Here is a 27,991-nt window from a genome sequence, read left to right on the forward strand (position 1 = left end):
CTTGTATTTCTAACCTTTTAGATTTATTTGTAATTGTGTAAAAATGGAGTTGCATAGCACCTACCACTATCCAGTTGTATTGAATACACAGTTGAGTAACTCTCCAACATCTTTCATCAATATTGAGGATATGCTGTTTGAGGTAAACTTTTTATTTTTAAAAAAATACACTCCTCCCTCCCAAAAATTATTGTTTTTCTTAAAGAAGCATCAAGGGGCGGTGCTGTTATCCTATTATATACAGCAGTAAGGTTGATTTTGTTTGAATCTTAAGATTTCAAAACTACCGAACCGATTGAATTTTCCATTTTGGGAAAGTTTCGCATATGTAGATCTTGGGAAGGTTTAGGCTACTTTATTTATAGATTTAAGTCTCTAGTTGGTTTTAGGCTATTTAAATGCCTCCATTCCTCTTTAAATACAACACTCTATATACTATTGGCGCAGCCGCTAGAAATTATACAGAGCAGTTATTTAAATACTTTTTTTCTTCCTTATATTAATGTTATCGGCACACAGACAACGTGAGATAAAGAGTATAAGTAGAGCACCCTCATTTTTTTCCATCTGACAAACGGACATTTTGAGTAATGGAAAAAAAAACATTCTATGAAAATAAATTATCAAAAATCTATTCTAGGTGTTCAAAGATGAAAGTTCTAATACTCTGGACAGTATTGCATTAACACAATTTATAAGAGCTCTGGAAAACTCGGGGTTAAGGAGGTAAGACCAGCATTTATGAATAAATTGTTCTAGTCACTGCGGGGCTAATCTTTACTTAATATTACTTTTAAAAACTTGACCTAAAGTACAAAAGAACTACACTAAAAACTTGTTGCTGATAAATTGTCATGATTTTTTAATTCAAATTTCTATAATATTTTATTCCCACCACATTTTCTTTGGTCTAAAGTGGGATTTAGATTGTTTGCTGATACATAATTAATTTCTATCTTTTTAATTTCCATGCAAACTACCTGCCTATCTATCTAGATGTAAAATTACTACTCAAATAAATGTTTAAGTATAGATGTATATTGTATAACTCATACAACTACCTGGATCCATTGTTGGAGACCTCTTTCGTTTGCTAGCAAATTGCTCTCTGCTCTTTTGTAGCGATTTGGCTGTGCAAATATTCCCGATGCTATTGGCTGATATTAAAAGACCAAACTGGTCGGGACAGGGTTCAGGGGGAGGGGACATACAGTTATTTAATCCCTTCCCTCTCTTTTGTTTACTTTAATGCTACCCATAACACTAAATTTATAACCTCTCTAAATTTGGTTTAATTCATAAATATTTACATCTATATATAAATTATTCATATTTCTATTTACTTTTTTTACATAATCAACCTTGTTAATATTACAATTTACAGGACTGATCCTCGGTTGAGAGAAATGGTTACAAACATTGAAAAATTTACAAAGAAGGGTAAGGCAGTAGTAAGATCAAAATCTTCCTTAATTTTCATGTAGAACGCTTTGTTTTTTTGTGTAAAAAATATTCAGCTTATGAAAAGAAAACAGTTTTTTCACAGTAACTTTTCCTATGTTATTTTAGGTTAGGTAAAAGTTAATGATTGTCTTCAAGTTTGAGCCCCCCCTCAAGGAGAAAAGCTACTGTGAAAATACGACAAACATGCTACTTCATTTTCTTTCCATGATTCAAATATTCGCTTTATAACATAGGTATTTCTGAGATTGTTGGTCGAAGTCGAGCCAGCTCTCGGTGCAGTGGCCGCCTTGATGGAACAGGTATATTCTTGTTTTTTTTAACAATCTTTTAAAACTTTTATTTATTATATAAACTTATTTCACATTTACATTTATTTTGCCATTTCTGATAATATTTTGTTTAGGTCAAAATGGGGATGATAGCGGTGTTGCTTCCAGAGGCTCCAGTGTTGATACTGAAGGACAAAGAATATCCAGGTATAGAATAATTATAATAGTGTTGCTACCAGAGGCTCCAGTGTTGATACTGAAGGACAAAGAATATCCAGGTATAGAATAATTACAATAGTGTTGCTACCAGAGGCTCCAGTGTTGATACTGAAGGACAAAGAATATCCAGGTATAGAATAATTATAATAGTGTTGCTACCAGAGGCTCCAGTGTTGATACTGAAGGACAAAGAATATCCAGGTATAGAATAATTATAATAGTGTTGCTACCAGAGGCTCCAGTGTTGATACTGAAGGACAAATAATATCCAGGTATAGAATAATTATAACAGTGTTGCTACCAGAGGCTCCAGTGTTGATACTGAAAGACAAATAATATCCATGTATAGAATAATTATAATATTCTGGCTCACTGGGGCTCAAGAAGGACAAAGGATATCCAGATGCAAAAATATTTTATCAAAAACTTTATTGAATTTCACTTTTCTATTTTACCTTTGTATCTTTCTAATTTCCTGTTTTTGTACACATTTGTTTTTTATTTATTCTGATATTTGTTTCTAATTTTAGGAAACAATTCAAAGAACTAATCATCAATAACATTGTTCTAATATCGAGGTAAAATTTAGTAATACATGTTATTTTTATTTAAATAACAATTGCATAATAAAAATAATTACTCAGACAGATATAGATCTGTAAGACCATTTTAATATTACTATTGATTTACAACTAATTTAAGATAATTCAAGAGTATTTTAGTGCAGTGTATTTGAATTGGTATAGAATACTTGGTTATTGTGAGAGATTCTCGAATACCTTGATAAAATGTTTCTCTCAGCTTACTAATATAACTATATCCCCTACCCCCTCCTAAGGAATTTCCCCAATCCCCTCCCTTGACCATGAAGGGAAGTATTCATAGACGTCCAAGGGGGGGGGGGGGTAATGGGGCGATTACCCCCCCACAAGCAAATTTTACCCCCGGGGTAAAAAAAAATTTTTTGGGGGGGGTAAAAAAAATTTGCGGCGCGCTTGGTGCGCCATTTTACCCCCCCCAAAAAACGAATTACCCCCCCCCCCTTAAAAAAATTTTACCCCCCCCCAAAAAAAAAGCTTGGACGCCCCTGGAAGTATTTATCAATATATGAGGACTATATTAGCAACCTATGTTAACGACAAAAATTCACCTGTCATATTATCCGTGTAGTCTCTCAGGGATCTATAGGGATAAGACAATAACTGATAAATTGATGTACATCCCCACCAATGACGATACACAAATTTACCCCTCTGTAGATTACAATCAGTGATTGAAACGTTTGGACACTCAACTTGAACCAATAATTTAACAAAAGTCCCCAAGTGAAGCCAACGAATAAGAAAATATAATAATAAAACTTTGGGGGACTAGTTTAATAAACACCCCAATGTCCCCTCCCTCCCTGATTCTATTTCCATTTGTTTTTTTAACTTAATCAAAGCATTTGATGATTGTAGGGCCTGGCGTCATCAGTTTATTATTCCTGAATTCAAATGGTTTTCTGCACAGGTTAATTTTTATTATGGTATCGAAGCTACTCTAAAAGTCTTATATGTTGGTTTGGCTGTGTGTCTTTTATTTGATTTATTTGTCTGACACTCAGTTGATTTAGATAATTGAAATGGGTATAAATAATAAGAGCCGGTAAACGACATTTTTGTAAGTTATTAACTTTTAGAGAAAATTAAACTTGGTTTCTTTTAAATTTTTATTTCTTTGATGAATTTAGGATTTTTATAAAAAACATTTTTTAAAAATTAAGATTGAAGATATCTTTGTGGAGGCGGACAAAGTGAGGGATGGAAGAACAGCTAAATATATTCCTCAGCTAGCAAGGTTACACTTTTATTAGAAGCGCAGCTATTTTATCATTTGTGGCCGTACTTCCGTATGTCACTACGTAAAAGTGTGGTATCCGCCGAGGATAAATGGCAGACACCGGAGTTCGATTAGATTACGGCAGTGTGAACAGACGTGGACACCTTACTATAGAGAAGCTACGCTTCTCTAGCATTCACTAGATAATAATCAACATCTATTTCAGTTGTCACTTTATTGAAGGTCTAAAGAGTACTAAAGCTATATACAACAAACAATAGTTACACAGATAGGAATAAATAATCATAACATAAAAGCATTATAATACATATACAATAGTCAGTTTGGGCAATGCAGCTTAACCATAATAAAGCTTGTCAGATTCAATCATTAATTTAAGGCATAGGGAGGGGGTCGGCAGACCCCTTCCCCAGGACTCGGGGGAGGGCCTGTGGCCCTTCCCCGAACCCCGGTCAGGGGTGCCATAGGCATGGCTCACGGTTGCCGAATACCACAACTCTCCCCTCGGAAGGCTGGGAGAGGGTTTCCCTACCAGACTTCCGACAGTGGTTGAGGCCTTCGGCCCGCTCTTTAGGGCTAAGATATATACAATTGATAATGATTCAATGGAATCCTAGTGGTGAGTCTTTTCAGGGCTGATGGGCTCCCAACGTGGGATAGAAGGCAGAGGCTGGCTTTGGTTGGACACGTAGCTCGGCGCCGGCAGGTGTCAGGTTGGCGTGGGGCACAGCTGTTGCTGGGACGGTCAGCAGCGGGGCATTCTGGTTGTTGTTGGCCGCGGCTGGGGCACTGGCTGCCAAGTTGACCGCCTGGGCGGCAGCCTGACCTCCCGAGGGGCCGCGGGGTCCTCCAGAGGGCGGTCCTGGCCTGCCTGGGCGGTCATGCCCGCTATCGGCTGATTGCATGGACACCATTTCCTCGGCTGCTTCCCGGCCGATGGGAATGGCATCCCAGTCTACTGAAAAGTCCCGAGACTTGGCATGGGTGAGCCGGGCTCTGGCCAAGGCCTTCCTGTACAAAGTTGGATGGTACAGGAACACCTGTGACATCGCATTCATGGCGGCCCGTACACCTCCTTGTGCGGCTGCCAGGGAAATGATGGTCAGGTCCCCCAGCAGTTTGAGGATTAACAACAGCAGGCACAGTATGGCTGCGCCATCTCCCCACTCGTGGATAGCTTGTCTGAACCCAGCCCAGACATCCAGGGCGGCCTCTCCTTCCTCCGCCAGTCGGTCGATATTGTAGGACACTATCCCATGGTCCCCAGTGGCCGAACAGCTACCTTGCTGAACGCATGAGCCATAGGACAGGCCGGTCAGCATGGCGCTTTTATACGCTGGGAACGCCAGCAGTTGCTGCCAGTCGTTCAACTCAGCCTGCGAATACAAGCCCCCTGAACTGAAGTCATCCAAGGGTTCTGTCAGCAGCTGCTTGGGCGTATCCAGCGGGGGTGGCCTCTTCTTAGGTGCGGGGGTTAACTCTATCCAGCCTTCCTCCGCGTGCACAGTCAGGGGGTATGTGGAGGAGCAGGGAATCTTGGTGGCGTGGCCGCTATACACTCGTGTCACGGCGTCTACAAATCCTGTGGGTTCCACTGGTACTTTGTCCCAACATTCCTTGCTTTCACGGACAACGTATTTGTTGCGTTGGCAGGTAAGTTGGAGCAGGACATCTCCCCTCAGCACTGAGAACGTGCTCCCCTGGACACGCACCGGGTGGGCCGGGTCTAGTTGCTGGAGCTTCCAGCAGTTGGCCGCTACTTCTTCTGCTGCTGTGCTTTTCATGCGTGTCTCCAGAGTAAATCCAATATAACCTGCATGTATCTGGGCCTGCAGGGGGACATCAACATCCCTGGCCGATACCCTGGGCAGCGCTGCCGCGGCTGGGTCGGCTGCCACGAACAATGCTGGGTGGTTGGTGGCATGGGCCTCAAAGTCGCAGTTCACTATTGAGGTGGGGTTGGTCATGTTGATGAAAAACTGGGCTTGATGGTCAACCAGGAACGCATCCATCACTAGGCTAGGCTGGAGGCTGCGGATCAGCCTCAAGGGGCAATCTCTCCCCAGGTGGTCCCACACGTAGGTTGCTTCCCCAGTGATGCAAGACAGCTCAGAATGGGGACATTCTAAGGCCAGGTGGTCAGATTGGGACTCCACCCGTCCATCCTCTACTACGTAGTTCTCTTCCTTGACCAGCAGCCGTCGTTCCTGGAGCACTAATTCATTGCGGTACAGCTGGCCCTTGAAGTGGACGTCCTCCCCTTCACAACCCACCCCCTCGGGGCTGTTGACAAGGGCGCCCACCATATCGAGGGTGAAGAACAGGGGATGGTTCAGCTGGAACGTCAGTGGCTGGGTCTTGCCTGGCAGCGTGTAGACTCGGTTCCTGGCCAGGTCTCGGCACGTTTCTGGATCGATCTTGGTTGGCCTCATGAGGGTGGGGACCGAGGTCACCTTGAGGTGACCCCATACCCCACACCTGAATGTCCACTGGGACACAGTGAGCTGACAACTGTATCCTGTTGTTTCCCTAATCTTGACTTGCTGCAGGACGTGTACTTCATTGCCCAGGGGCACCTCCTGGTGTAGCGGTTCCGTGCTACACATCTTTTCTTTATTGTAGGCTGTGACGTGGGTGGGGTTGGCGCAGTCCCACCCCACCGGGACGTAGCTGGTTGTAGGCCACACGGCTGCCAGCAGTAGTCCCCACAGGACCATCCACCAGTGTGAGAAGCTACCAGACGGCCATCTACCTCGCACACGCGGCTGGGGATCTTCGGCTCGGGTCACGGCTGCTTCTCGGGGCTGGACACGGCTGGGCTGCTCCTGGCTAGATACAATTTTCCATTGAGCGTTATCTTTGTGTGACCGGGGCACCCCGATACCCTCCCCAATGACAGACTGGCAGGCGACTGGCGCTTGCCTGGGTGTCGGCTCCCCTAGCCCCAAGGGGTCCCTTCCCTTGTCCATGGCATGCCCAGTGGCATGGGGCTGAAGTGCGTGTGGCACAGGCTCGCCCTGACTCACGTCCCTCCCCTGCCCTAGGAACTCAGGTGCATGTGGCACAGGCAAGTCCTTATATCCCCAAATTTCAATCTCCCCAGCCTCTGGTGCAGGGGGCACAGGCAAGGTTGGGGTTTTACAATAGTTTGGATACAACACATTTGTTAAATTTAACTTATCCTGGCTCGACTGGAAGTGCTGGGCAGCTGGGTTCCTTCGGCTGGCAGGGGGCGCTGGATGGTGTATAGTTGGGCTCTCCCTACAGGCTGGTGGCGCTGGCTGACTGGGGGTGACGGGTGTCACCCCTTCCTCTGGGACTGCGGGCTCGTTCCAGGATCCAGGTATCTCGGTGGCGGCGACGGTTGTTGCCCCAGGCACCAGGTTGGGGGCTGGCTCGTTCCAGGATCCAGGTATCTCGGTGGCGGCGACGGTTGTCGCCCCAGGCACCAGGTTGGAGGCGCTGGATAGCACCCCCCAGTCATCGCAGGTGGCGGCGCCGGGTGGCGCCCCATACATCAACTCTGATGCGCTGGCTAGCGCCTCCTTCCTCTCTCGTTCAGCGGCCGCCAGGGCCTCCCCGTACACCGCCTCAGTGACGCTGGGTAGCGCCCCTCCACTCTTGCTGGGTAGGCTCGGTCGAGCAGGCTCCATCATGTTTAGGCTAAAAGGCTGGGGCCTCAGAACTTCTGGCTCGGCGATGTTGTTGGGTTGCACCAACTCCGGCCCCAGGTGGTTGAGACTGAAGCCCAGGCCAACCCGGTTGGGTTCAGCCGCGCCTCCCAGTACGTTGATCCTAGCTGGAACGGTCCCAAACTGCGGCATTCCGTCGGCTCGGCCCGCTGCGTTGGGGGCGGCTGCTTGCTGCGGTGGTGCTGGGGGCGCGCTCCCTTCCATGTGGGCTACTCTGCTGGGCTTCCCTGGGGGAGCACCCTTGTCTGCGGTGCGCCTACGGCCGGCTACCTGGTCCCAGTCGGCTCTGCACTCGGCCGCCGTATGGCCGGCATAGTGGCAACGCTCGCACTTGGCAGGACGGTCACGGCGTGGCTGGGTGCGTCTCTCCTCTAGGCTGACTTCCACAGGCGTCGGGCAGTCTCGAGCTCGGTGGCCTTTCCCTTGGCAGCGGAAACAGCGGCCTGGAACCTTGTCATCTGGAGCGACCTTCCCCATCTGGTGGAGACCTGGAGCCAAGGCGCCAATCTCCATTGGCTCCGACTCGTCGTAATGGGGCAACTGGATGCTGGCTGATCCCATGAGCCCGTCGGTGGCGTCCACTAGGCACACACCCTCCTTCAGCTGCTTGGTAATCATTGTGACGGTGAACATGGCTCGCCTCGTGTACTCAGGTACAGAGGCGATCTCATGACTCATCATTACACGTTTCACATTAGCGTTACGAATGCCACGATTTAATTCGTCGACTAATAATTCGAGATCCTCATGGCTGTAGGCGTCCCTATACAAGGCACACTTTGTGGATATGTATGCTTGTATAGGTTCTGTCGAGTGTTGCCTGTAATCCCTAAACGCTTGTTTCAGCGTCTGGGATTCAAAGGCGGGACGAAATAACATTTCACACTCGGCCTTGACTTGGTCGTATGTCAAGGCTTGGCCTGCCTCGCCAAACAGATGAGAAGCCATTTCCGCCGCTTGCCCTACCAGTGACAGTAAAAGGGCGTTGCGGCGGTTGAGGGAGTCATGGGGCGGCACGCGGTAAGCCGCCCATGACATCTCGAGTCTGCGGATGTGGGAACTCCAGGATTGCTTGGGCGGTCCTCTATACTCCGGCAGGTTACTCAGCATCAGCTTGCGGTACTCGGCTGGAGCCGGCTGAGGGTCATCCTGGAGCCATCCTGGGGCTTGGTCGCCTCCTGGCGCATGCGGCTGCTCCATCGGGTCAACGGTTCAACGGCGGGACACAAAGTTATAAGTCAATATTATAAATGGTTTGTCACTTGAGGCTTTCTAGCCTAACAGCCAACACTGTTTTATCACTAGGTTGGTAGTTTAGTTACAAAGATATAACTTAGCTGTACTTATCACTAGTTTTATTCTGAGGTTGTAGAGTAGGCTGGTAGGGGTAGATAGCTGTTGAGGGTCTGAACTGCTGTCAGGAACTGATTGGGTTTTCCTTTATCACACTATAGATAGGAGGGAGAAGCTTGTAATGCTTTATTTTCTAAAAATACCTCTGTTAGATGCTATGGAGTAGCTCCGCTCCTGTGTGTGTGTGTGTGCGTGAAATCTCCTGTCCTTGCAGCGCGCTTACGCACCGTCAAATCCGCGCACACAGGTAAAACGCGCACTTATCCCTCAACTCGCTCTCTCATTGGTCCGCTTTGTCCGTTGAATTTTATGATATTTCCGAGCTCCGTTGCGTGACCCGTAAATGGCGCTCTGTGTTCCCGGCCGCTAGCTCCACACCGTGGGCGGACTTAGTCAAGTGTGGGTAGGAGGGGGGAAGCGCGTGAGGGGACGGGGTAAATCCGTCCGTTCCCCCTGTGAGGAAGGGGGGAGTGCTGTGGGTTTGAGGTAACTGTGTGATGAGGTAATGGTGCCCTTTCTCCTTAATCCTAGGCTTATCTGTTATGTCACCTTGATTGTATTTCCTTCAATGGAGAGTGGGCCCCTCCCTTTCCTCTGGAATAAGGGGTGTATTTTTGTTGTGCTGTAGGCTTGGGTGGTTAGATTGTTTATCAAGACATTGTTATATTACATCTAGATTCTATTTTTGGCCTTATCACAATACATAACAGATTTGCTTACCAAACCTGTTCTATTTTTAGTTGTTATCACAATACACAACAAATCCTAGCCTGTTCTATTTTTAGTTTTATCACAATACACAACAAATTGTTTGCCAATCCTTGCTCATAAATCTATTGTTTAACCATCACACTAGGGTGGTAATCCCTACAATGTGATATAATATCTGCTTTTCTAGATGGGTGGCTGCGCTGTAGCCTCTCAGGATACTTGGAGTTGACGTAGTTTTCTCTGCTTTGGTACACTACACTCGTATGTTGGCTCGCAGCTCGCAGCTATGTGGCGTGTTTCAGCCTATCGGCGGCAGGGAATGTCCCGTCCTGCTAGCGCCGCTTATCCAAATCCGGCTGATGGCGGCAGGGAATGTCCCGTCCTGCTAGCGCCGCTGGTTCGGATCCTGCTATCTCTTGCAGTAAGGTTGGCCTATTTTCAGCCGTTTGCACTTATTTGGCCTGTTTCAGCCAGTCCGCAGGCCTGTTTCAGCCCTTTGAGCGCTCAATTCTCCGTTAGATGTCGGCGCTTCTCGCGGTTCTCCGTCAAGTTTCGCTGTTTCACTTCCACAACTGCCGGATGCAGAGTTAGACCTTGCTATCCAGGGTGGGTAATTCAGGTTGCTTGTGTCAGTTTTGCCAGTTTCACTGCTGGGAGTACCTTAGCCTCAGCTGCGCGTCTGCTCTACACTTGTGGTTTGCCGTAATCTCACACAGCTGTCACCAAAAGTTGTGGTATCCGCCGAGGATAAATGGCAGACACCGGAGTTCGATTAGATTACGGCAGTGTGAACAGACGTGGACACCTTACTATAGAGAAGCTACGCTTCTCTAGCATTCACTAGATAATAATCAACATCTATTTCAGTTGTCACTTTATTGAAGGTCTAAAGAGTACTAAAGCTATATACAACAAACAATAGTTACACAGATAGGAATAAATAATCATAACATAAAAGCATTATAATACATATACAATAGTCAGTTTGGGCAATAATGATCCCCCATCCCTGGAAGGGGTGGGGGGAATTAACAATGCAGCTTAACCATAATAAAGCTTGTCAGATTCAATCATTAATTTAAGGCATAGGGAGGCGGTCGGCAGACCCCTTCCCCAGGACTCGGGGGAGGGCCTGTGGCCCTTCCCCGAACCCCGGTCAGGGGTGCCATAGGCATGGCTCACGGTTGCCGAATACCACAAAAGCACTTTTATTTACAATATTTCGTGACTTTCATAAGTATTTTTTTCTATTTTTCTGTTAAAAAAGGTTTACTTTTTTTTGCATCTATAAGTTGCTTATGGGCATAATTGTCCTTGCTTCTTTTAGTTTTAGGAAAACTGCTATAGAATTATAATAATTGGTTCTTAATATCATAATAGTTCTTAATGTTAATAAAAAATACCAAAAAGCTGTACTACAAAGCACATCATTATGTTAAAAATTAACCCAATTTTCATATGATCGAGTTAAAACATTTGTATTGCAAGTCGTCACAAAGCATCGATCCATGTTTGTGTAGGAAGAATATAAAATTGAGTTAACCCTTACAGATCGGGCCCCAATTCCCACCTTAATAGATCGGGGGGGGGGGGGGGGGGGGGCTCAAAGAGCCCCCCATTCTATCTCGGCTCCTGGTACAGATAAAGACGTAAAATTTTTTTCTGGTGGTTCATGTGTATTTTTAGAGAAAATTACTTTTTCTAGTAATAGCAGTCAGACCGCTCCTTAGCCGCTTTTTAGCGGCCAGCCGCTAAATTTTAAAACAGCTGTAGAGCGGCCAATTTTGCAGCTAGGATGACCAAATTTTAGGACGAACTTTTATTTTTCATAACAAGAAAATACTTTTTCTGATCATCGCCGAAAACGGCAAATAACGGAAACCGCCATTTTTGGCGGTTACGGCGGTTAAACGGCGGTTGGTGGCGCAAATTAATATTTTTATCTGTTTATTATTGCTCAAGGATTTACCAAAAAAAATTATAGGTCTCTAGCTGTAATAGAAGCCACGATATTCATGATATATGTCTGTAGTAAAAGCCGGACAAAAATCGGTCATAAAGTCGGTCAGGGAGCGGTCAAACGGTCATAACACCACTTTTCTCAGATGGTCATTGATATCTAAGTATTCACCAAAAAAATTTTAGGTTTCTACCTTATACACAAAAGTCATAATGTAGAAATTAAGATTTATTTAGACACAGACCAGATATCCTAATAAAATCAACTCTTGCCGATGTATAATTAGTAAACTTAAAAAGTCATGAAGTTACAGCTCTCCATCTTACCTACAAAATGAGATTGAAAAAACTAGAGGGGGGGGGGGGCTCTTTGAGCCCTCCCCCCCCCCCCCCGATCTGTAAGGGTTAAGACAATTGGTAGAATTAATAATCTAAAAAAATCAACAAAAAATCTCACAACCTTGTAATTTAAAGATCTTCGCATTATGTGATATACAGATGGACGTTACATGCTATAGTTATAGAGCAGCCACACTACTAAAAGTGTATTAAATATGCTTTGCATTCCTCTAAAATATATAAAAAAAATTCTATTTGAATTATGTTTTTATGTCTACACGAAAGTATCAGTATTCATTTAAAAAAGGCTTAAGAATTCGTTAAATTAATCTTGTTTTAAAGGGAGGACCCGAATCAGTTTGGAATGAGTATCTGCACAATTGACGGGCAAAGATTCTCTAAAGGAGACAGTAGTACAAAGTAAGTTGTACATATTTAAACATATAATAATGAATCAATGTTGGTTTTACCAGGAAGGAAGGGGATATTTGACTGTATTTAAACTGGTTTTCTCTGATATCCAAAGGTTTTTTTTAGACTCATTGTCATCTTCGTTGGCTCAAAACTCGAGGTTTATTTTACTAAAACTGTAAAAGTTGGTTTAAACTACAAAAAGGGTTAATTTTGTTATTATTTGGGATATTTATCATTTCATCGTTCATTGTCCTATCCCTGAGGATCTATGCATAAAATTCACTACAATATTTGTTAACTATTAATCTATATCATGCATATGGATATTGTCATAATTGTTTTTGTTTTCAGGTTTTCCCTGCAAAGTGTTGTGAAGGCGCTAAATTATGCTATTGTGCTAAATGAATTGGGACGAGATACTGTGCACAAGTAAGGTTTAACCATATTTTGATGGGCTACTGAAATCTTTCTACCCCCCCCTCCCCCCAATATTTTGTTATGTTTGAAAACAATGCCATGAAATTATATGGATAAACTAAAAAATTACCGAAATAACATATACATTTTTTAGCGTTGTATTTGTAAAAAAAACTTCATAATCTTGTCACGCTCAGAAAAAATTTCTGCAAAGTTTCGGGTCCTTGACGAAGTACATCTTTTATCTATGACCACTGAACATCTGTTCTATTACTAACTTTGTTCTTCATTACCTAAGGATACTGTGAATATCATCCTCGTTATTTAGATATCTAGGGATGGAGCCGAGTGGTAGAAAATTTAATGATATGGAATTAGACCATAATAATCAACCTCATAATCCATTAGTAAGTAATTTATTTAACAAATTTTTTCTTCAATCAGGGTTGGTCCGTCACTCTATCCGGAAAGAAAAGCTCTGATTATCTAATTGGGCTTGTTAGACGAACACAGTAATAGTGTCTGACTGATTATGACGTAACAAAAAAAATTAGCCAATGAGAGGCCGTTATTGACCAATGGTAAAATTTATAGTGGCCTCTAATTGGCTAATTTTTTTGTTACGTCATAATCAGTCAGACACTATTACTGTGTTCTTGTTAGACTTGTTCAATCAATTGCAAACTGTGCAATGTGCATGAGGACTCCTGATAAGTTTGGTACGATTTAAAAAGCGTAATGATTCCACAATTAATTTTTGATAAACGTTTATAATATAAATATAATAATATAATATAAATATAAATATAATAATATAATGTAAATATAAATATAATAATATAATATGAATATAAATATAATATATAATTTTATAATTTAGGTGAACGCTGGTGCAATTTTGACAATATCTCTAATCCAACAGTTGGTCAAACCTGATTTTTCAAAAGCAGAGCAGTTCGATTATATTCTTAATTATTTCAAAAGGTAAATGCACAAATATTTAGTAGCGAAGCTACTCTATAACTGATATTTTTGAAGTAATTGATCTTAATGCATTGATGGTCACAATGACTTTTACTTTCATGATTATTTATTTTATTTCAAAAGCTTTCGCTTTACAGACTCAGATAATTTTTAAAATTTCTTGAAATTGACTATGAGGTAGAGGCAAGGCTGAAGCTTTTTATAGTGCCTATATAAATTGACATCATGCTTGCCTACCATTGATCAATTAATGTATTTACTGGCCTACCAATGGTAATTTAGACTGTGTAATGTTCTATCACTTGTCATTTGTATTGTATGACATAATTTTTTTATAGGCACTATGAAGAGCCTTGTCAATGCCAGTTTACTCAATGTAAAACCCTACATTCGCCCCAAAACTTGCTAGGTACCACCAGAGGCAGTATATCATGTATAGATTTTGATGCAATGATTAATTTAACGTCCATTGTACTTCAACTGGATCCTGTTCAAATCTTATTAATCAACTGTTATTCCGATATCGAATTGACAATAATATCGCTTGTCTGTCACAACTTTCTACATTAACAACTTAGCCCCTAGCATCTAAAAGCTTTATATTCTAAAAAAGGAGGCAGAAAATAGCCTAATAATATCCTAAGGCTTAAATATAAAAATAGATTAATCTAAAACCATCCCTGGATCTGTGTCCCTAAGTTAGCTTCCATAAAACAAAGAACTCAATCAGTTCAGTAGTAATTGAAATATTAAGCTACAAACAAACAAAAAACTTACTACTAAATATAATAGATTTAATTATATATGTTTTTAGGATGGCTGGGGGAGAATATATTGGATTTAATAACAGTATTTTCTTGGCGGAGAGAGAACATTCAGATAGAAATTATGCTTTGGGATATTATTTAAAGGTAAATATTGCAAATGTATGTTTTGTTTTTTTTTAAACTATTTCAAATAAAGTTGGGCGGTTTCCCTAAAATTAACTAGTCGAACACAGACCCCCACTCTTTTTTGCAATGAATTAATTTAAGTGAGGTGGGTAGTTTTTATGGTGTTATTTTTTAATTTAGGTTAGGTAAGGTTTGGTTTTATTAGGTTCAGGATAGCGCTTGATGGTGTAGGACAATGCAGATATAGGTTCTGTAGGGTTTAGGCATAAATTAACTACCACAGCTTATTTTCAATTCATTTCCAAAATAGGAACATAGGTTTCTGTGATCGCTAGGCATTTAAAGGGTTTATTGCTTTTAAAATTATTATTGTTAAATTTTAGCTTATACAATCTTGTATACTTTAAAAATAGAACAGAATATAGAATTTAATCATAGTAAAGTTTGTTGTTACAACTGTTCAAATTACTGCCTAAAGCATTGTTGTTTTTAAGCTTTTAACCTCCAAGATTTAAAACCAATTAGGCGATTTTAACACGTAGAAAGATTTGTTTACATATTTTTTTAAAGGAAAATAAGTGTTTTCCGCCCGGTACAAATTTGAAGAATTGTTTGGACCTCTGGTACCAGTGCTGTAGCATGGAGGTGAGTCAGGGATTTAGAGGTGGGATAATGGATAATAAATTAGTGTTCCCCTCCAACTTTGATTAGCAGAATTATATTATTAACTTAATTTTTTTTAAAGAAAAGTTTGTTACTATTGATTAGTCCAACCCAATTAAGATTCAATTTTTATTCTTATGATTTTAGGCTCACCATTGACAGAATAAGTTTATAAATATTAATTGTAGTATGTATAATTTACAGTTTATCCCCCTAATTCATATTGTCCTAATTTTTTTTTATTCATATTCCCAGATATAGGTTTACTGATTGATTGCGCTGCTACTTTAAAACGAAGGTTTGTAAAATTTACTCCATTTTCTGTATTGTTTTTTTCAAACATTCATCATTGATCAATTTATATTGTTAGGTTACTTGTGAAACAATTGCTGTAATTGGAGGGACCTTGGCCAACGGTGGTGTTTGTCCCATAACCCGGGAACAGGTAAGTTTATTGTTTGTCTTATAACCTTTGGATAACAGGGATGAAAATCTCCAAAATCATCTAAAATTGAAATTATTGTAATATTCGAGGGGGGTGGGGGATATGGTGAGTGTCAAGTAAAATAATAGGAAAATCATAACCAGATAAGTCCAGTGATCTTTTGCTTAGACAGGCGGACAGACGGATAGATTTTAATCTACTTCATAATTTACAAAGAAAATTGCTTCATGTTTAACACATTATTATTAAGGGAAAAAACGGTCATTCCACATTTATTTTGAGGAAAAGACGCTTATTCCATATTGATCTAATCGTTGTTGATTAATTTGTCAGGTATTGAAACCGGAGGCTGTTCGTGACGTTCTGTCCTTGCTCCATTCTTGTGGATTCTACGAATATTCCGGTGCTTTTGCTTTCAAGGTAACTTTGGAGTATTTTTAAACGACAAGATTTTCTATAATTCTTTCGTGTCAATATTTACGTTAGGGTAAGTTATGTCAGCTTTAAAGGAAGCCTGCAAGAAATACCACGCTTTAACTGCTGAAAGACTGCCACAAGTAGACCCAATACCCCAAATTTGAAGCCTTCAGCTTCTATAACAAAAAAGTTCTAGGCATTTTAAAATGACATTTTATGTACATACAATGAAAATTTTGAAAGAATTGCAGTGCTAATGTTAGAAATTTTGAAATTAAACTACGTGGCCTAGAAACAAAATTATAAGCTTATTTTTGTCATAAATTTAGGCAACCAGTAACTAATTATATTTTTACAATAAAAATACCCATTTAAAAAAAATTAAGTTTAACTTGCGTTGTACCGAGTGAATTGTAGCCAATCAGAAGGTTGAATCAGCTAAGCAACCAATCACAGCTGAGCTTGTCTTAGTTTCCCCCTTTGTTTCCGTTTGATTTTCGTTTAAAAATGCAATTTAAATCGAATTTTTTTCATGGATTTTGACTATGAGATGTGGTGTTTTTATTGTAAAAATGTAATCAGTTACCGGCAATCTAAGTTTCTGACAAAGATAAAGTCATAATTTTGTGTCTAGGCGACGTAATTTAATATTGTTTTTTCTTTTATAAGCATTGGAAATCTTTCAAAAGTTTCATTGTACATAAAATGCTATTTTGAAATGCCTATAACTTTTTTGTTATTGAAGCTGAAGGCTTTAAATTTTGGGTATTGGTTCTACTTGTGGCAGTCTTTCAGCAGTTAAAGCGTGGTACTTCTTGCAGGCGTCCTTTAAGTTAGAGATGATAGAATTGTCCGGTTGTATTGAAATTTCATATTTATTTTTGTCAAAAAGCCCCAATCAAAAAAATCAGCTTGAACTTACAATAGTAAATAATATTGACTCAGAGGGTAGCAAGATGAATTGTTAAATACATACATACAGACGGACAGAGAGCCATCCTATTTTTTTTTTATGAAAACAATTAATAAAAGACCTCCTGTTAAGGTTGGTATACCTGGAAAGTCAAGCGTGGCTGGAAGTCTTTGTTTGGCTCTACCTAATACCATGGGTAAAATTAAATAACCTTTTTAAAATGATAAAGGGAATAGTAGCTTTCACAACATTGCGTAAAGTTGTGAGTCAAATGCGCATTTGACTGGAAGCTTGCTCACAATTTTATGTTACGAAAGCTACTAATCCTTTAGTAGCTAAAGTTCTATTATAGAAGAGTAATAGTTAACCTCTGAGGCCTTATATTATTTGGAAAATTTTCTGTATCTTAAATCTTTAAAACGGATTTTAAAAATCTAAAAATAATGATAATTTAACTTGAGTTTTTTAGTAAAAAATCTTAAGTAAAGTAAGGATCAGATTAGCTGGTCATTTACTTTATGAACAAAATTGTCCTAGCGTGGCTTCTTTAAAATTTTTTTTGTAGGTATTGGTTTGTGGTCGCCAGGACTGGACAAGTACGGGAACTCTTACAAGGGCATGGCTTTCATGGAATTACTTTCTCAAACTTTCAACTTTCATAGATACGAGGGAAAAGAACTAACTTCTAAGGTAATACAGAGTTAAAATTATGGATTTATTATTACTTGCATTTTACACCAGATTATCATGTACTCTAATAAATTAAATTAACACTTTAGCTGGATAAAATAACGATCCCTCCTACTACCCGCTGTACACCCATCATCTCCCCTCTTACCGGATGAGCGAATTGACCAATAAGTGATGTTCATAAAATCCACATACATTTTTTATCCATTGTGGAAATGTATGCCTGTCGATTTTATAACATAATAATGGTGGTCAATACTGATATATTATCGATTTAAAGTTTTCCAAATGATATGTCTAACTACTATACTGTTTTGAACCTACGTCTATGAGGGGTGGAGGGTGAGGGGAAATTTCACCCGCCCCCTTACCTCAAAAAAACTTTATTGGATTATTTTGTCTTTGGGATTGGAAGGTTAATTAACCCCATACCTCACCCATTCCTTGGTCACCCCTGAATGTGTGTTTTATTAAACTCTTGTCATACAATAAACTTATAATAAGATAAATGTATCACTTATGCCAAGTTTTGTTTTGCTTAGGTAAACCCCCGACGGGTTGTAATAAAATCCCGCGGGGATACAATAGTCTCGCTGATGTTTGCAGCTGCTGCCGGAGATTTATCAGCACTTAAGAGACATAAGGTATGTTGTTTTATACTGTATTATATAATTATCCTCTTTAGTCTGATTTTTGGAATTTTGATTCCTAAAATTGTTAGGCACATCAACATAGCATTTACGTAAGCAACCTATTGAGCTTCGATTTTCAGGATGTTGTCATCCTTTTTCTTATAATGGAAGCTATGTATAATTCTAGGGAAGGTTTTTTTGGTTCAAATTTATTGGCTGCTGAGAAAAAAAAATAAACTAGAAAATAATTCATTGTATAGTAATTTGGCAGCAAATAAACAATTAAATCTGTTACATCTCTTTTACTACTTACCACTGTTTCTGATCAGAGTTCAATTGAATTAAACATCTTTTTTATTTATATTTTTAGTTGCTTGGCCATGATATGGGGGCCAGTGATTACGACGGGCGGACCCCGCTCCACCTGGTGGCAGCCGAGGGACACACCAGCTGTGTAGCGTTCCTGCTACATAAGTGTAATGTTCATCCTGATCCTACGGATAGGTAAGGCCTCCTCCCTTGATTCTTTAAATTTTTATTTTGGTCCATCAGAGGAAAATATATTCCCTTCCCATATAAGTTTAATTATAATTTCTATCATTCGATTGTCCTAAATGATTGATTAGGTAACTTTTCGTATATCTACATATATTTATGTAATCTCTTTCACATGTAATAGGATTTAGACTTGATTTGTAAATTAGGTTTTGTAACTTTATTAACTAAAACAAAGCTACTTAAAATGATTGTACTGAATGTTTATCTTTGTTAAGGCATCAATTACATATTCAGGTATTTATTGTTAATACTAAAAGAAAATGTTAAAAGACATTAATTTGTACTTAATGTTAAAATTTCCTCTACTCTCATTGTATAACATTTAACTGTTCAATCATTATATTTGGAATTTGTAAAAGCTGCCTACTTTTTGATGAAATTGTCCTTGTACATATTTAAAATTTGTTTAGATGGGGCTTCACACCAGAGAGTGAGGCAGAGAGATTTGGACACATGGAAATTGCAGGTATGTATTATTTCTAAAAGTCTTTTTTTCAGCTCTTCGCAACTTTTGGATGTAGTCATTCTTAATCTGTCTCAGAATATTCAATATAATTTTTTTTTATTTTTAGGGTTGCTAAAATTGTGGACTATAAAGGATCAAGATACTTTAACAGCGAGGTAAAATAATTAGGAAAAACATATTTTTGTATGTAAATAAATATTAGCACTATAGTCATTGTTAAATACTATTTTTTACCATTTACATCAACGACAGAAAACTATTTGCATCTTAAAATAAAATTAATTTCTTCATTAAATTCATTAAAAATTCATTAAAAATTCATTGAAGTAATTGGTAAAATTATTCATCAATGATAGAATATACCTAAATCCCTGCACATCAATTCATTATTACAGAGGCGTGTACAAGAGTAGTTTATAAGGGGGGTTGTTGAACCACCCATTAAAATATTTCACCCGCTAGATTAAAATGACAGATATTGTAATTCCAATCAGTAAAATATGGCAGAAAAATCGGATCATGGAAAGAAAACAAAGTCATTCCTAATTAGGACAGAAGTCACTGGAAATTGGTCTAAGGAAGGCTACTTATGTCCTTCATCTAACAAAATCTAACTTAAGGGAGGTGACTTATGTCCTTTGTCTGACAAATTCTTACATTAGGAAGGCTGCTTATGTCCTTCATGTTGCAAAACTTAGCTTTTCTGTCCTTCACATAGCAAAACCTTACTAAACATAGCTTTTCTGTCCTTTACATAGCAAATTCTTGCAAAACATAGCAATTTCTTGCAAAACATAGCAAATTCTGGCAAAACATAGCAAATTCTTGCAAAACATAGCAAATTCTTGGAAAACATAGCAAATTCTTGGAAAACTTAGCTTTTCTGTCCTTTACATAGCTAATTCTTGCAAAACATAGCAAAATCTTACAAAACATAGCTTTTTTGTCCTTCACATAGCTAATTCTTGCAAAACATAGCAAATTCTTGGAAAACTTAGCTTTTCTGTCCTTCACATAGCTAATTCTTGCAAAACATAGCAAATTCTTGCAAAACATAGCAAATTCTGGCAAAACATAGCAAATTCTTGCAAAGCATAGCATATTCTTGCAAAACATAGCAAATTCTTGGAAAACTTAGCTTTTCTGTCCTTCACATAGCTAATTCTTGCAAAACATAGCAAATTCTTGGAAAACTTAGCTTTTCTGTCCTTTACATAGCTAATTCTTGCTAAACATAGCAAATTCTTACAAAACATAGCAAATTCTTGCAAAACATAGCAAATTCTGGCAAAACATTGCAAATTCTTGGAAAACTTAGCTTTTCTGTCCTTCACATAGCTAATTCTTGCAAAACATAGCAAAATCTTACAAAACATGGCAAATTCTGGCAAAACATAGCAAATTCTGGCAAAACATAGCAAATTCTTGCAAAACATAGCAAATTCTGGCAAAACATAGCAAATTCTGGCAAAACATAGCAAATTCTTGCAAAACATAGCAAATTCTTGCAAAACATAGCAAATTCTTGGAAAACTTAGCTTTTCTGTCCTTCACATAGCTAATTCTTGCAAAACATAGCAAATTCTTGCAAAACTTAGCTTTTCTGTCCTTCACATAGCTAATTCTTGCAAAACATAGCAAATTCTTACAAAACATAGCAAATTCTTGCAAAACATAGCAAATTCTGGCAAAACATTGCAAATTCTTGGAAAACTTAGCTTTTCTGTCCTTCACATAGCTAATTCTTGCAAAACATAGCAAAATCTTACAAAACATAGCAAATTCTTACAAAACATAGCAAATTCTGGCAAAACATAGCAAATTCTTGCAAAACATAGCAAATTCTGGCAAAACATAGCAAATTCTTGCAAAACATAGCAAATCCTTGGAAAACTTAGCATTTCTGTCCTTCACATAGCAAATTCTTGCATAAAATAGCATTTCTGTCCTTTCAATTTATGAGATCTTAAGCTACAGACAGAAAAACTTTGCTTTTTTGTTTTCAATAAACCAGGATATCATAACACTAATGGAGTAACAATGTTGTTTGCAAAGTACAGTTGAAGCTTTCTGACTGCCCTTGTACTATGTGTGTTAGTGTCTGTGTATGTTCTCACAGCTTTAGTGGCCAGGTGGAAATATTGAGAGCCAAAATTATCAATTTAAAATTTAGAAATGTAGATTCTCTACAAAAATGTAGTCTCTTGATTTTTTTACTAGGCTCATTACATATTTTTTTTGTATTTCTTAAAATATATTTTTTTGGCCACCTAGGAATTTCATAATAGTATAGAAGGCAGAAAGTAATGTACTGTTTAAACTTCTCTCTAACAGTAGATGAGAACTAACCTAACAATAGTAAATAAGGTTTAAAGAGTACATTTTTATATTATCTTATTCAGTGTTTATTTAAAATAACCAATAAAATTAAATCTTTATTCCACAATTTCATGTAACTGGAACACTGGAGAAGATAAATTTAAATCCATTGTCCTAGCATTGAATTAAAGAATTTATGTAATATATTGAAGAAGATTAATTATTTTTCATGTGACAGTTCCAATTGGTAGATCTTAAGGAGTAGTTTAATTCTAATTAATTTTTCGGGTATAATCCCTTTCCTGACAACGCTCCTTAAGGGGCGATTCTTTATTTTTTCACCCTGTGAGGCAATCACTAACTAATATAACCTAACCTAAACTAAAATAACCCATCAAAAGCCATTTAAAATATATAAGACGAATCGCCCCTTAAGGGGTGTTGCCACAAAAGGGACTATTCCTCATTTTTCTATTATTGAAAATATAGAATTTTGATTTGATTTTTTTTTATTTTACAATGTTTTTTTTCCACTGTTTTAATTAAACGTTCCCCCCTTTTCCTCTTGTTAATAATGTACTATTACATTGCGTCGATTATAAATTAATATTATTTAAATATTGTCTGCTAGCAATATGCAGTGGATTAGAACCGGTTCTCAGCAATACTGAAAAATTATATAAAGCATAATATGTACATTTTTATGGCCGCGGAAAGCTAAATATATTACGATGCGTCGTATATTCCTGAACTATGAATCATAAAATTATTGGAGATAAAATATCCTGTGGGGCAATCACCTAACCCTATATAACTTAACCTAACCTAAATAACCTCTAAAACGCCATTTTAAAAATACGACGAATCGCCCCTTAAAGCGTTGCCACAAAAGGGACTATTCCCGAATAATCTTATGATCTAATTAGGGATCTAAAGGGAAAGAAAATGGCCGAAAATTGATATACATCCCCAATGATGATGCACAAAATTATCCTTTCTGAGATCAAAATTAGTGGTTGAACATTTAAACACATAACTAAACTAACCAACCAATTCAAAAATCAACGTTCCAAAAGTTGGTTAATTTACGAATAAGAAAACGTTATTATAAAACTTTGGGGACTAACGTGTAATAAACATAAATTATTTATATACAAACATGTATAAGTATAAACAAAATTAAACAAGGATGACAACATCCATAAAAGCGTAGCTCTAAAATCAGTAGGGTCTGTTATAGGAATCATCATGCAAAGTTTGAAATTGATAAGACAATTATATCATGTCTAAATTTACGAAAAGAGGTAACTGTTTCATATAGAAAGAACCAACCTAATTATAGAAAAGCTTCGTTTTTAACAGAAGTTTCAGGGATCTCTAGGGATAATGGCCGGTAAATTTGTGTACATTCCCAGTATAATTAATTTAAAATACCCCTTTCAATACTTTACTTATTTAAAGTCTAATGTACCCTCCCTCCCTGGGTTTATATAAAGATAAAAGATTAAACAACAACTCTAATAATTAAACCAAGTATTTTTTTCAGGGATGATTTTTCATGGAATGGTAAATTAGTTTTATTTTGTATTACAAAAATAAAAAAAAATCTTATTTATTCAATTCTAAATATTTATGGGGAGAAAAAATCTAACTTTCTATCCGCTTTCCTAAAAGTTCAAAGTAAGCCCTTGCAATCGTTACATAATTTATTAGCTGATTTATTTGAACCGCTGAAAATGAAGTTGTCAACCATCTTTAGAGTTTGTACCAGATAAATGGAGAATTGCATTAGATGAGATTAACAGCTATGACACTAATATGCCTATGCTCTATGTAGAGAGGTGTGTACTTTTCATCAAATACAAATGTCCAAATTTTTATCTTTGAGAGGGTTAGTTAATTTTTTTTTTCTTGGGCAATTTCTCCTGTTTCTTTTATATAAGCATTGATAATTGTATAGGTATATTTTATGAAGAAAAAAATAGTTTGATATAATAATCAAAAATAAATATGTAGAAATATTAGATTCATATTAAATACTTATGGTCTAATATTTTATGTGTTGGCTACTGTAAAGGATTATGAAATAAGTTTGATAGATAGATAGCCAGTCAAGGAAGGGGAGAAAGTTAATAATGTACAAGTGGCCAAAAAAAAATATATATTCTAAAAAATAAAAAAAAATATGTAATGAGCCTAGTAAAAAAATCAAGAGACTACATTTTTGTTGAGAATCTACATTTCTAAATTTTAAATTGATAATTTTGGCTCTCAATATTTCCACCTGGCCACTAAAGCTGTGAGAACATACACAGACACTAACACACATAGTACAAGGGCAGTCAGAAAGCTTCAACTGTACTTTGCAAACAACATTGTTACTCCATTAGTGTTATGATATCCTGGTTTATTGAAAACAAAAAAGCAAAGTTTTTTCTGTCTGTAGCTTAAGATCTCATAAATTGAAAGGACAGAAATGCTATTTTATGCAAGAATTTGCTATGTGAAGGACAGAAATGCTAAGTTTTCCAAGGATTTGCTATGTTTTGCAAGAATTTGCTATGTTTTGCCAGAATTTGCTATGTTTTGCAAGAATTTGCTATGTTTTGTAAGATTTTGCTATTTTTTGCAAGAATTAGCTATGTGAAGGACAGAAAAGCTAAGTTTTCCAAGAATTTGCAATGTTTTTCCAGAATTTGCTATGTTTTGTAAGAATTTGCTATGTTTTGCAAGAATTTGCTATGTTTTGCAAGAATTTGCTATGTTTTGCAAGAATTTGCTATGTGAAGGACAGAAATGCTAAGTTTTCCAAGAATTTGCTATGTTTTGCCAGAATTTGCTATGTTTTGCAAGAATTTGCTATGTTTTGCCAGAATTTGCTATGTTTTGTAAGAATTTGCTATGTTTTGTAAGATTTTGCTATGTTTTGCAAGAATTAGCTATGTAAAGGACAGAAAAGCTAAGTTTTCCAAGAATTTGCAATGTTTTGCCAGAATTTGCTATGTTTTGCAAGAATTTGCTATGTTTTGTAAGAATTTGCTATGTTTTGCAAGAATTAGCTATGTGAAGGACTGAAAAGCTAAGTTTTGCAAGAATTTGCTATGTTTTGCAAGAATTTGCTATGTTTTGTAAGAATTTGCTATGTTTTGCAAGAATTAGCTATGTGAAGGACAGAAAAGCTAAGTTTTGCAAGAATTTGCTATGTTTTGCAAGAATTAGCTATGTGAAGGACAGAAAAGCTAAGTTTTCCAAGAATTTGCAATGTTTTGCCAGAATTTGCTATGTTTTGCAAGAATTTGCTATGTTTTGTAAGATTTTGCTATTTTTTGCAAGAATTAGCTATGTGAAGGACAGAAAAGCTAAGTTTTCCAAGAATTTGCTATGTTTTGCAAGAATTTGCTATGTTTTGCAAGAATTTGCTATGTTTTGCAAGAATTTGCTATGTTTTGCAAGAATTTGCTATGTTTTGCAAGAATTTGCTATGTTTTGCAAGAATTTGCTATGTTTTGCAAGAATTTGCTATGTGAAGGACAGAAATGCTATGTTTTGCAAGAATTTGCTAAGTTTTGCAAGAATTTGCTATGTTTTGCAAGAATTTGCTATGTGAAGGACAGATAAACTATTTTATGCAAGATTTTGCTATGTGAAGGACCAAAAAGCTAGGTTTTGTGTGGTGAAGGGAGGCTACTTATGTCCTTCATCTTGCAAAATCTTTGTTAAGGGAGACAAGTTATGCCCTTCATCTAACAAATTCTCACATAAGGGAAGCTACTTATGTCCTTCCTAGGAAGGTGACTTCTGTCCTAATTAAGGAATGACTTTGTTTTCTTTCCATGATCCGAAAAATCTTATTATTGTAGTTAGAATACTTCACTGTTTTTAAACCTAAAACAGACGATGAAATTAATTAGCCAACACAAAAATAAAAGAATATTTAAAAATAACAATATGATTGATATAATACTGAGTTTTTTCATTACTGAGCAGTAACATTTAGATATTAAACTTAATGAAAATTCCGTAAGGAATATCAGATATTCAAAATTATAGAGAAGACTTGCTCATGAATTATATTTTTACATATTTTGCTGTGAAAAGATAGATATATTTATTGTATTACAAAAATGATTTTTTTCTCTTTTGATTTTTTAGTTTACAATATTTGTCTAATAATAACCATAACTGTTCATAAAAGGCTTTATATTCATTAAGTTTTAGTTTAATAAAAAATGATAAAATAATGTGCACGCCTCGTAACATCATATATCATAATCATTTCTCATCATTTCAGCTAATCATATTTTCTAATTAGTGACTTCTTAGGAGCAAGGTAAAATTAAAATTTATTTTTATTTTCATATTTCATTCTTATCACACTTTCATTGTTTCAGCTTTTCACATTCACAATCATTTATTAAGAAGCTTTTTATAGTGTCTATAAAAAATTGTGTCATTTTAGAATAGTATATGATTTTAATATGACATAATTTGGGATTTTTTAGCTAAAAGTTTTTAAATTCAGTACCCAAAAAAAAGGGATAGATTCAAAAACTTTTGGGCAATAATTCTAAATTAGGTCATAAAAGAATAATGTACTATCTTTATATGACGTCATTATTTATATGCACTATAAAGAGCTTCTTTTATTAAATTTTAGAGCAATTTTGTTTTATTTGTTTGACCTTGTGGTACATTGTTGTACATCCCTTAGAAAGGTCATTGCAATGAGTTAATTAATATTCCATCTAAGGAATGTTGATTTTTCTTTTCTTTTTACCATTCCCTGATTTCCTTTTGGTGCTCGTTGGTTAAAACATAACTTTTCTGGTTATTTTTCCTGTTTAAAATTTTTAAAAAGTAGATTGAGTTCAAGTAAAATTTAAAAGTTTTTAGTCTTTATTTGGCAAAACATAAAAAAAAAAGAATTACAATTTAATGAAAATGGCTTAAATTAAAGAAGTCTTTTTTCCATTTTTTGTTGCTGTATGTCTTCTTCTAAAAAAATATGTGGAAACACATTCTTGAAGAAATCTTTGATAAGGGTATCTAAATGTTTATGCTCTTCAGGGTTAAAGTTTAATGAACACCATGTTAAATAAATATAAATAATTGCGCGAAATTTACGAATGTAATTGTTTTGAAAACATTGGTGCCCCACCAAAATTAAATTCATAAGACTGCCCTTGCTCATATTTTAGACAAATAGGGTCAAGGGTGGAACATGCTAAAATATAGAAATATAGATATAAAAGAAAAAATAATGTTCTTAAAAATTTGTCAAAGAATTTAAAATTTTGATTCGAAAATAACTTGGGTATCATCCCTCAAATTGGCCAGGAAACCAAAGCTTAACTTTTTTTTCATTTATTCTAGCTTATTCGGGAAGTTGTGAAATCTAGGGAGGGAGGAGACATCGGACTGTAAAATATGAAATAATATTAGTACCCAAAGTTTTATAAATACCCTTTCTCTTTCGTTGGCTTATAAACTTTGGATTTGTTGGTTGAAACTAACAGTGTCCAAAATTTTCAACGTCTACATACATATATTTTTGTTTTTCATTAATAGGGTATGTACATAAATTTATTGTCCATTGTCTTATCCCCTAAGATACCTGGAGAACACTTGCTCCATTGTCGATCAGAGGAATGTTACTTTAAATTTTCATCAATGCCAATCACAAATATGATAATTCTATGTATTATTTCAGGGAAGGCAGACATTTACTTGATCTTATTCTTTGCAGTTAAATCAATAAAAGAAAATCATATCATCCAAGCACCAAACCATCAAGAAAATACATGTAATTGACATGTCATTATTTAAATAACTTCATTGCACTTCTCATGTCGACTAAATGGAATTAAATAAAAGTGTTTAAAACTGACTAGATGTGGAGGACAGCAGCCGGATATATCCTAGCAAAAGAGTAGCTGCATCAATAATTATTTAATGCTTTAATTCCAAGTAATACATATTATAATATTTTTCATCCAACTAAATTTGAGCTAATTTAGTTTGCAATATTTCTTCTTTTCTATTAAAAATATTTTCGAAAAACTATAGTTTATTTGAGTTTTAATTGGGCTTATAATATTAGAAAATAGAAATTAATGCAAAATTAGAATTTTTAACAAATATTAGATATAGTAATTTTATTATGCTTAGTTGAAAGTATTATTCACGAAATCTCTTCCAATTATGTTATTGTATTTTCAGTATGGCTTCAAAACCGATTAATATCCGCGGGATTAGAAACGGTTCCAAGCCATACTGAAAAATCATGTATGGCATCGAATTACAGACATTTTCCAAGAAGAATGAAATTAAAA

The 27,991-nt window shown here is 37.1% G+C and overlaps 1 protein-coding gene across 2 annotated transcripts; it reads left to right on the top strand.

Annotated features, from left to right (window-relative positions):
- Nucleotides 1-27,991, top strand: LOC145326711 (glutaminase kidney isoform, mitochondrial-like). 2 transcript variants are annotated; one of them, XM_080170086.1, is made up of 23 exons: nt 1-142; nt 641-726; nt 1,385-1,440; nt 1,698-1,763; nt 1,868-1,940; nt 2,483-2,530; nt 3,413-3,464; nt 3,718-3,791; nt 12,191-12,268; nt 12,614-12,691; nt 13,008-13,086; nt 13,560-13,663; nt 14,478-14,574; nt 15,127-15,201; nt 15,590-15,664; nt 15,998-16,084; nt 17,127-17,190; nt 17,560-17,684; nt 18,227-18,328; nt 18,687-18,820; nt 19,285-19,340; nt 19,447-19,495; nt 27,370-27,991. In XM_080170086.1, exons 1-23 carry the CDS (start codon nt 44-46, stop codon nt 27,407-27,409), a joined length of 1,797 nt encoding a protein of 598 aa, XP_080026212.1. In that variant the 5' UTR covers nt 1-43; the 3' UTR covers nt 27,410-27,991. The 2 variants fall into 2 exon arrangements, with proteins under 2 accessions (XP_080026212.1, XP_080026213.1); XM_080170087.1 differs by having other exon boundaries at nt 27,406-27,991.

The sequence above is a fragment of the Acartia tonsa genome, chromosome 8 (genome assembly GCF_053477335.1).
Source record: "Acartia tonsa isolate MP-2025a chromosome 8, ASM5347733v1, whole genome shotgun sequence".
NCBI classification, from domain to species: domain Eukaryota; kingdom Metazoa; phylum Arthropoda; class Copepoda; order Calanoida; family Acartiidae; genus Acartia; species Acartia tonsa.

What these genes read in the sequence shown, in the direction of transcription:
- LOC145326711 (XM_080170086.1), top strand. Translation starts at nt 44, where the DNA reads ATGGAGTTGCATAGCACCTACCACTATCCAGTTGTATTGAATACACAG. An exon ending in CTTTGGGATATTATTTAAAG is followed by an intron (nt 14,575 to 15,126) that starts GTAAATATTGCA and finishes ATTTTTTTAAAG; the next exon opens with GAAAATAAGTGTTTTCCGCC. An exon ending in TGGACACATGGAAATTGCAG is followed by an intron (nt 19,341 to 19,446) that starts GTATGTATTATT and finishes TTTTATTTTTAG; the next exon opens with GGTTGCTAAAATTGTGGACT.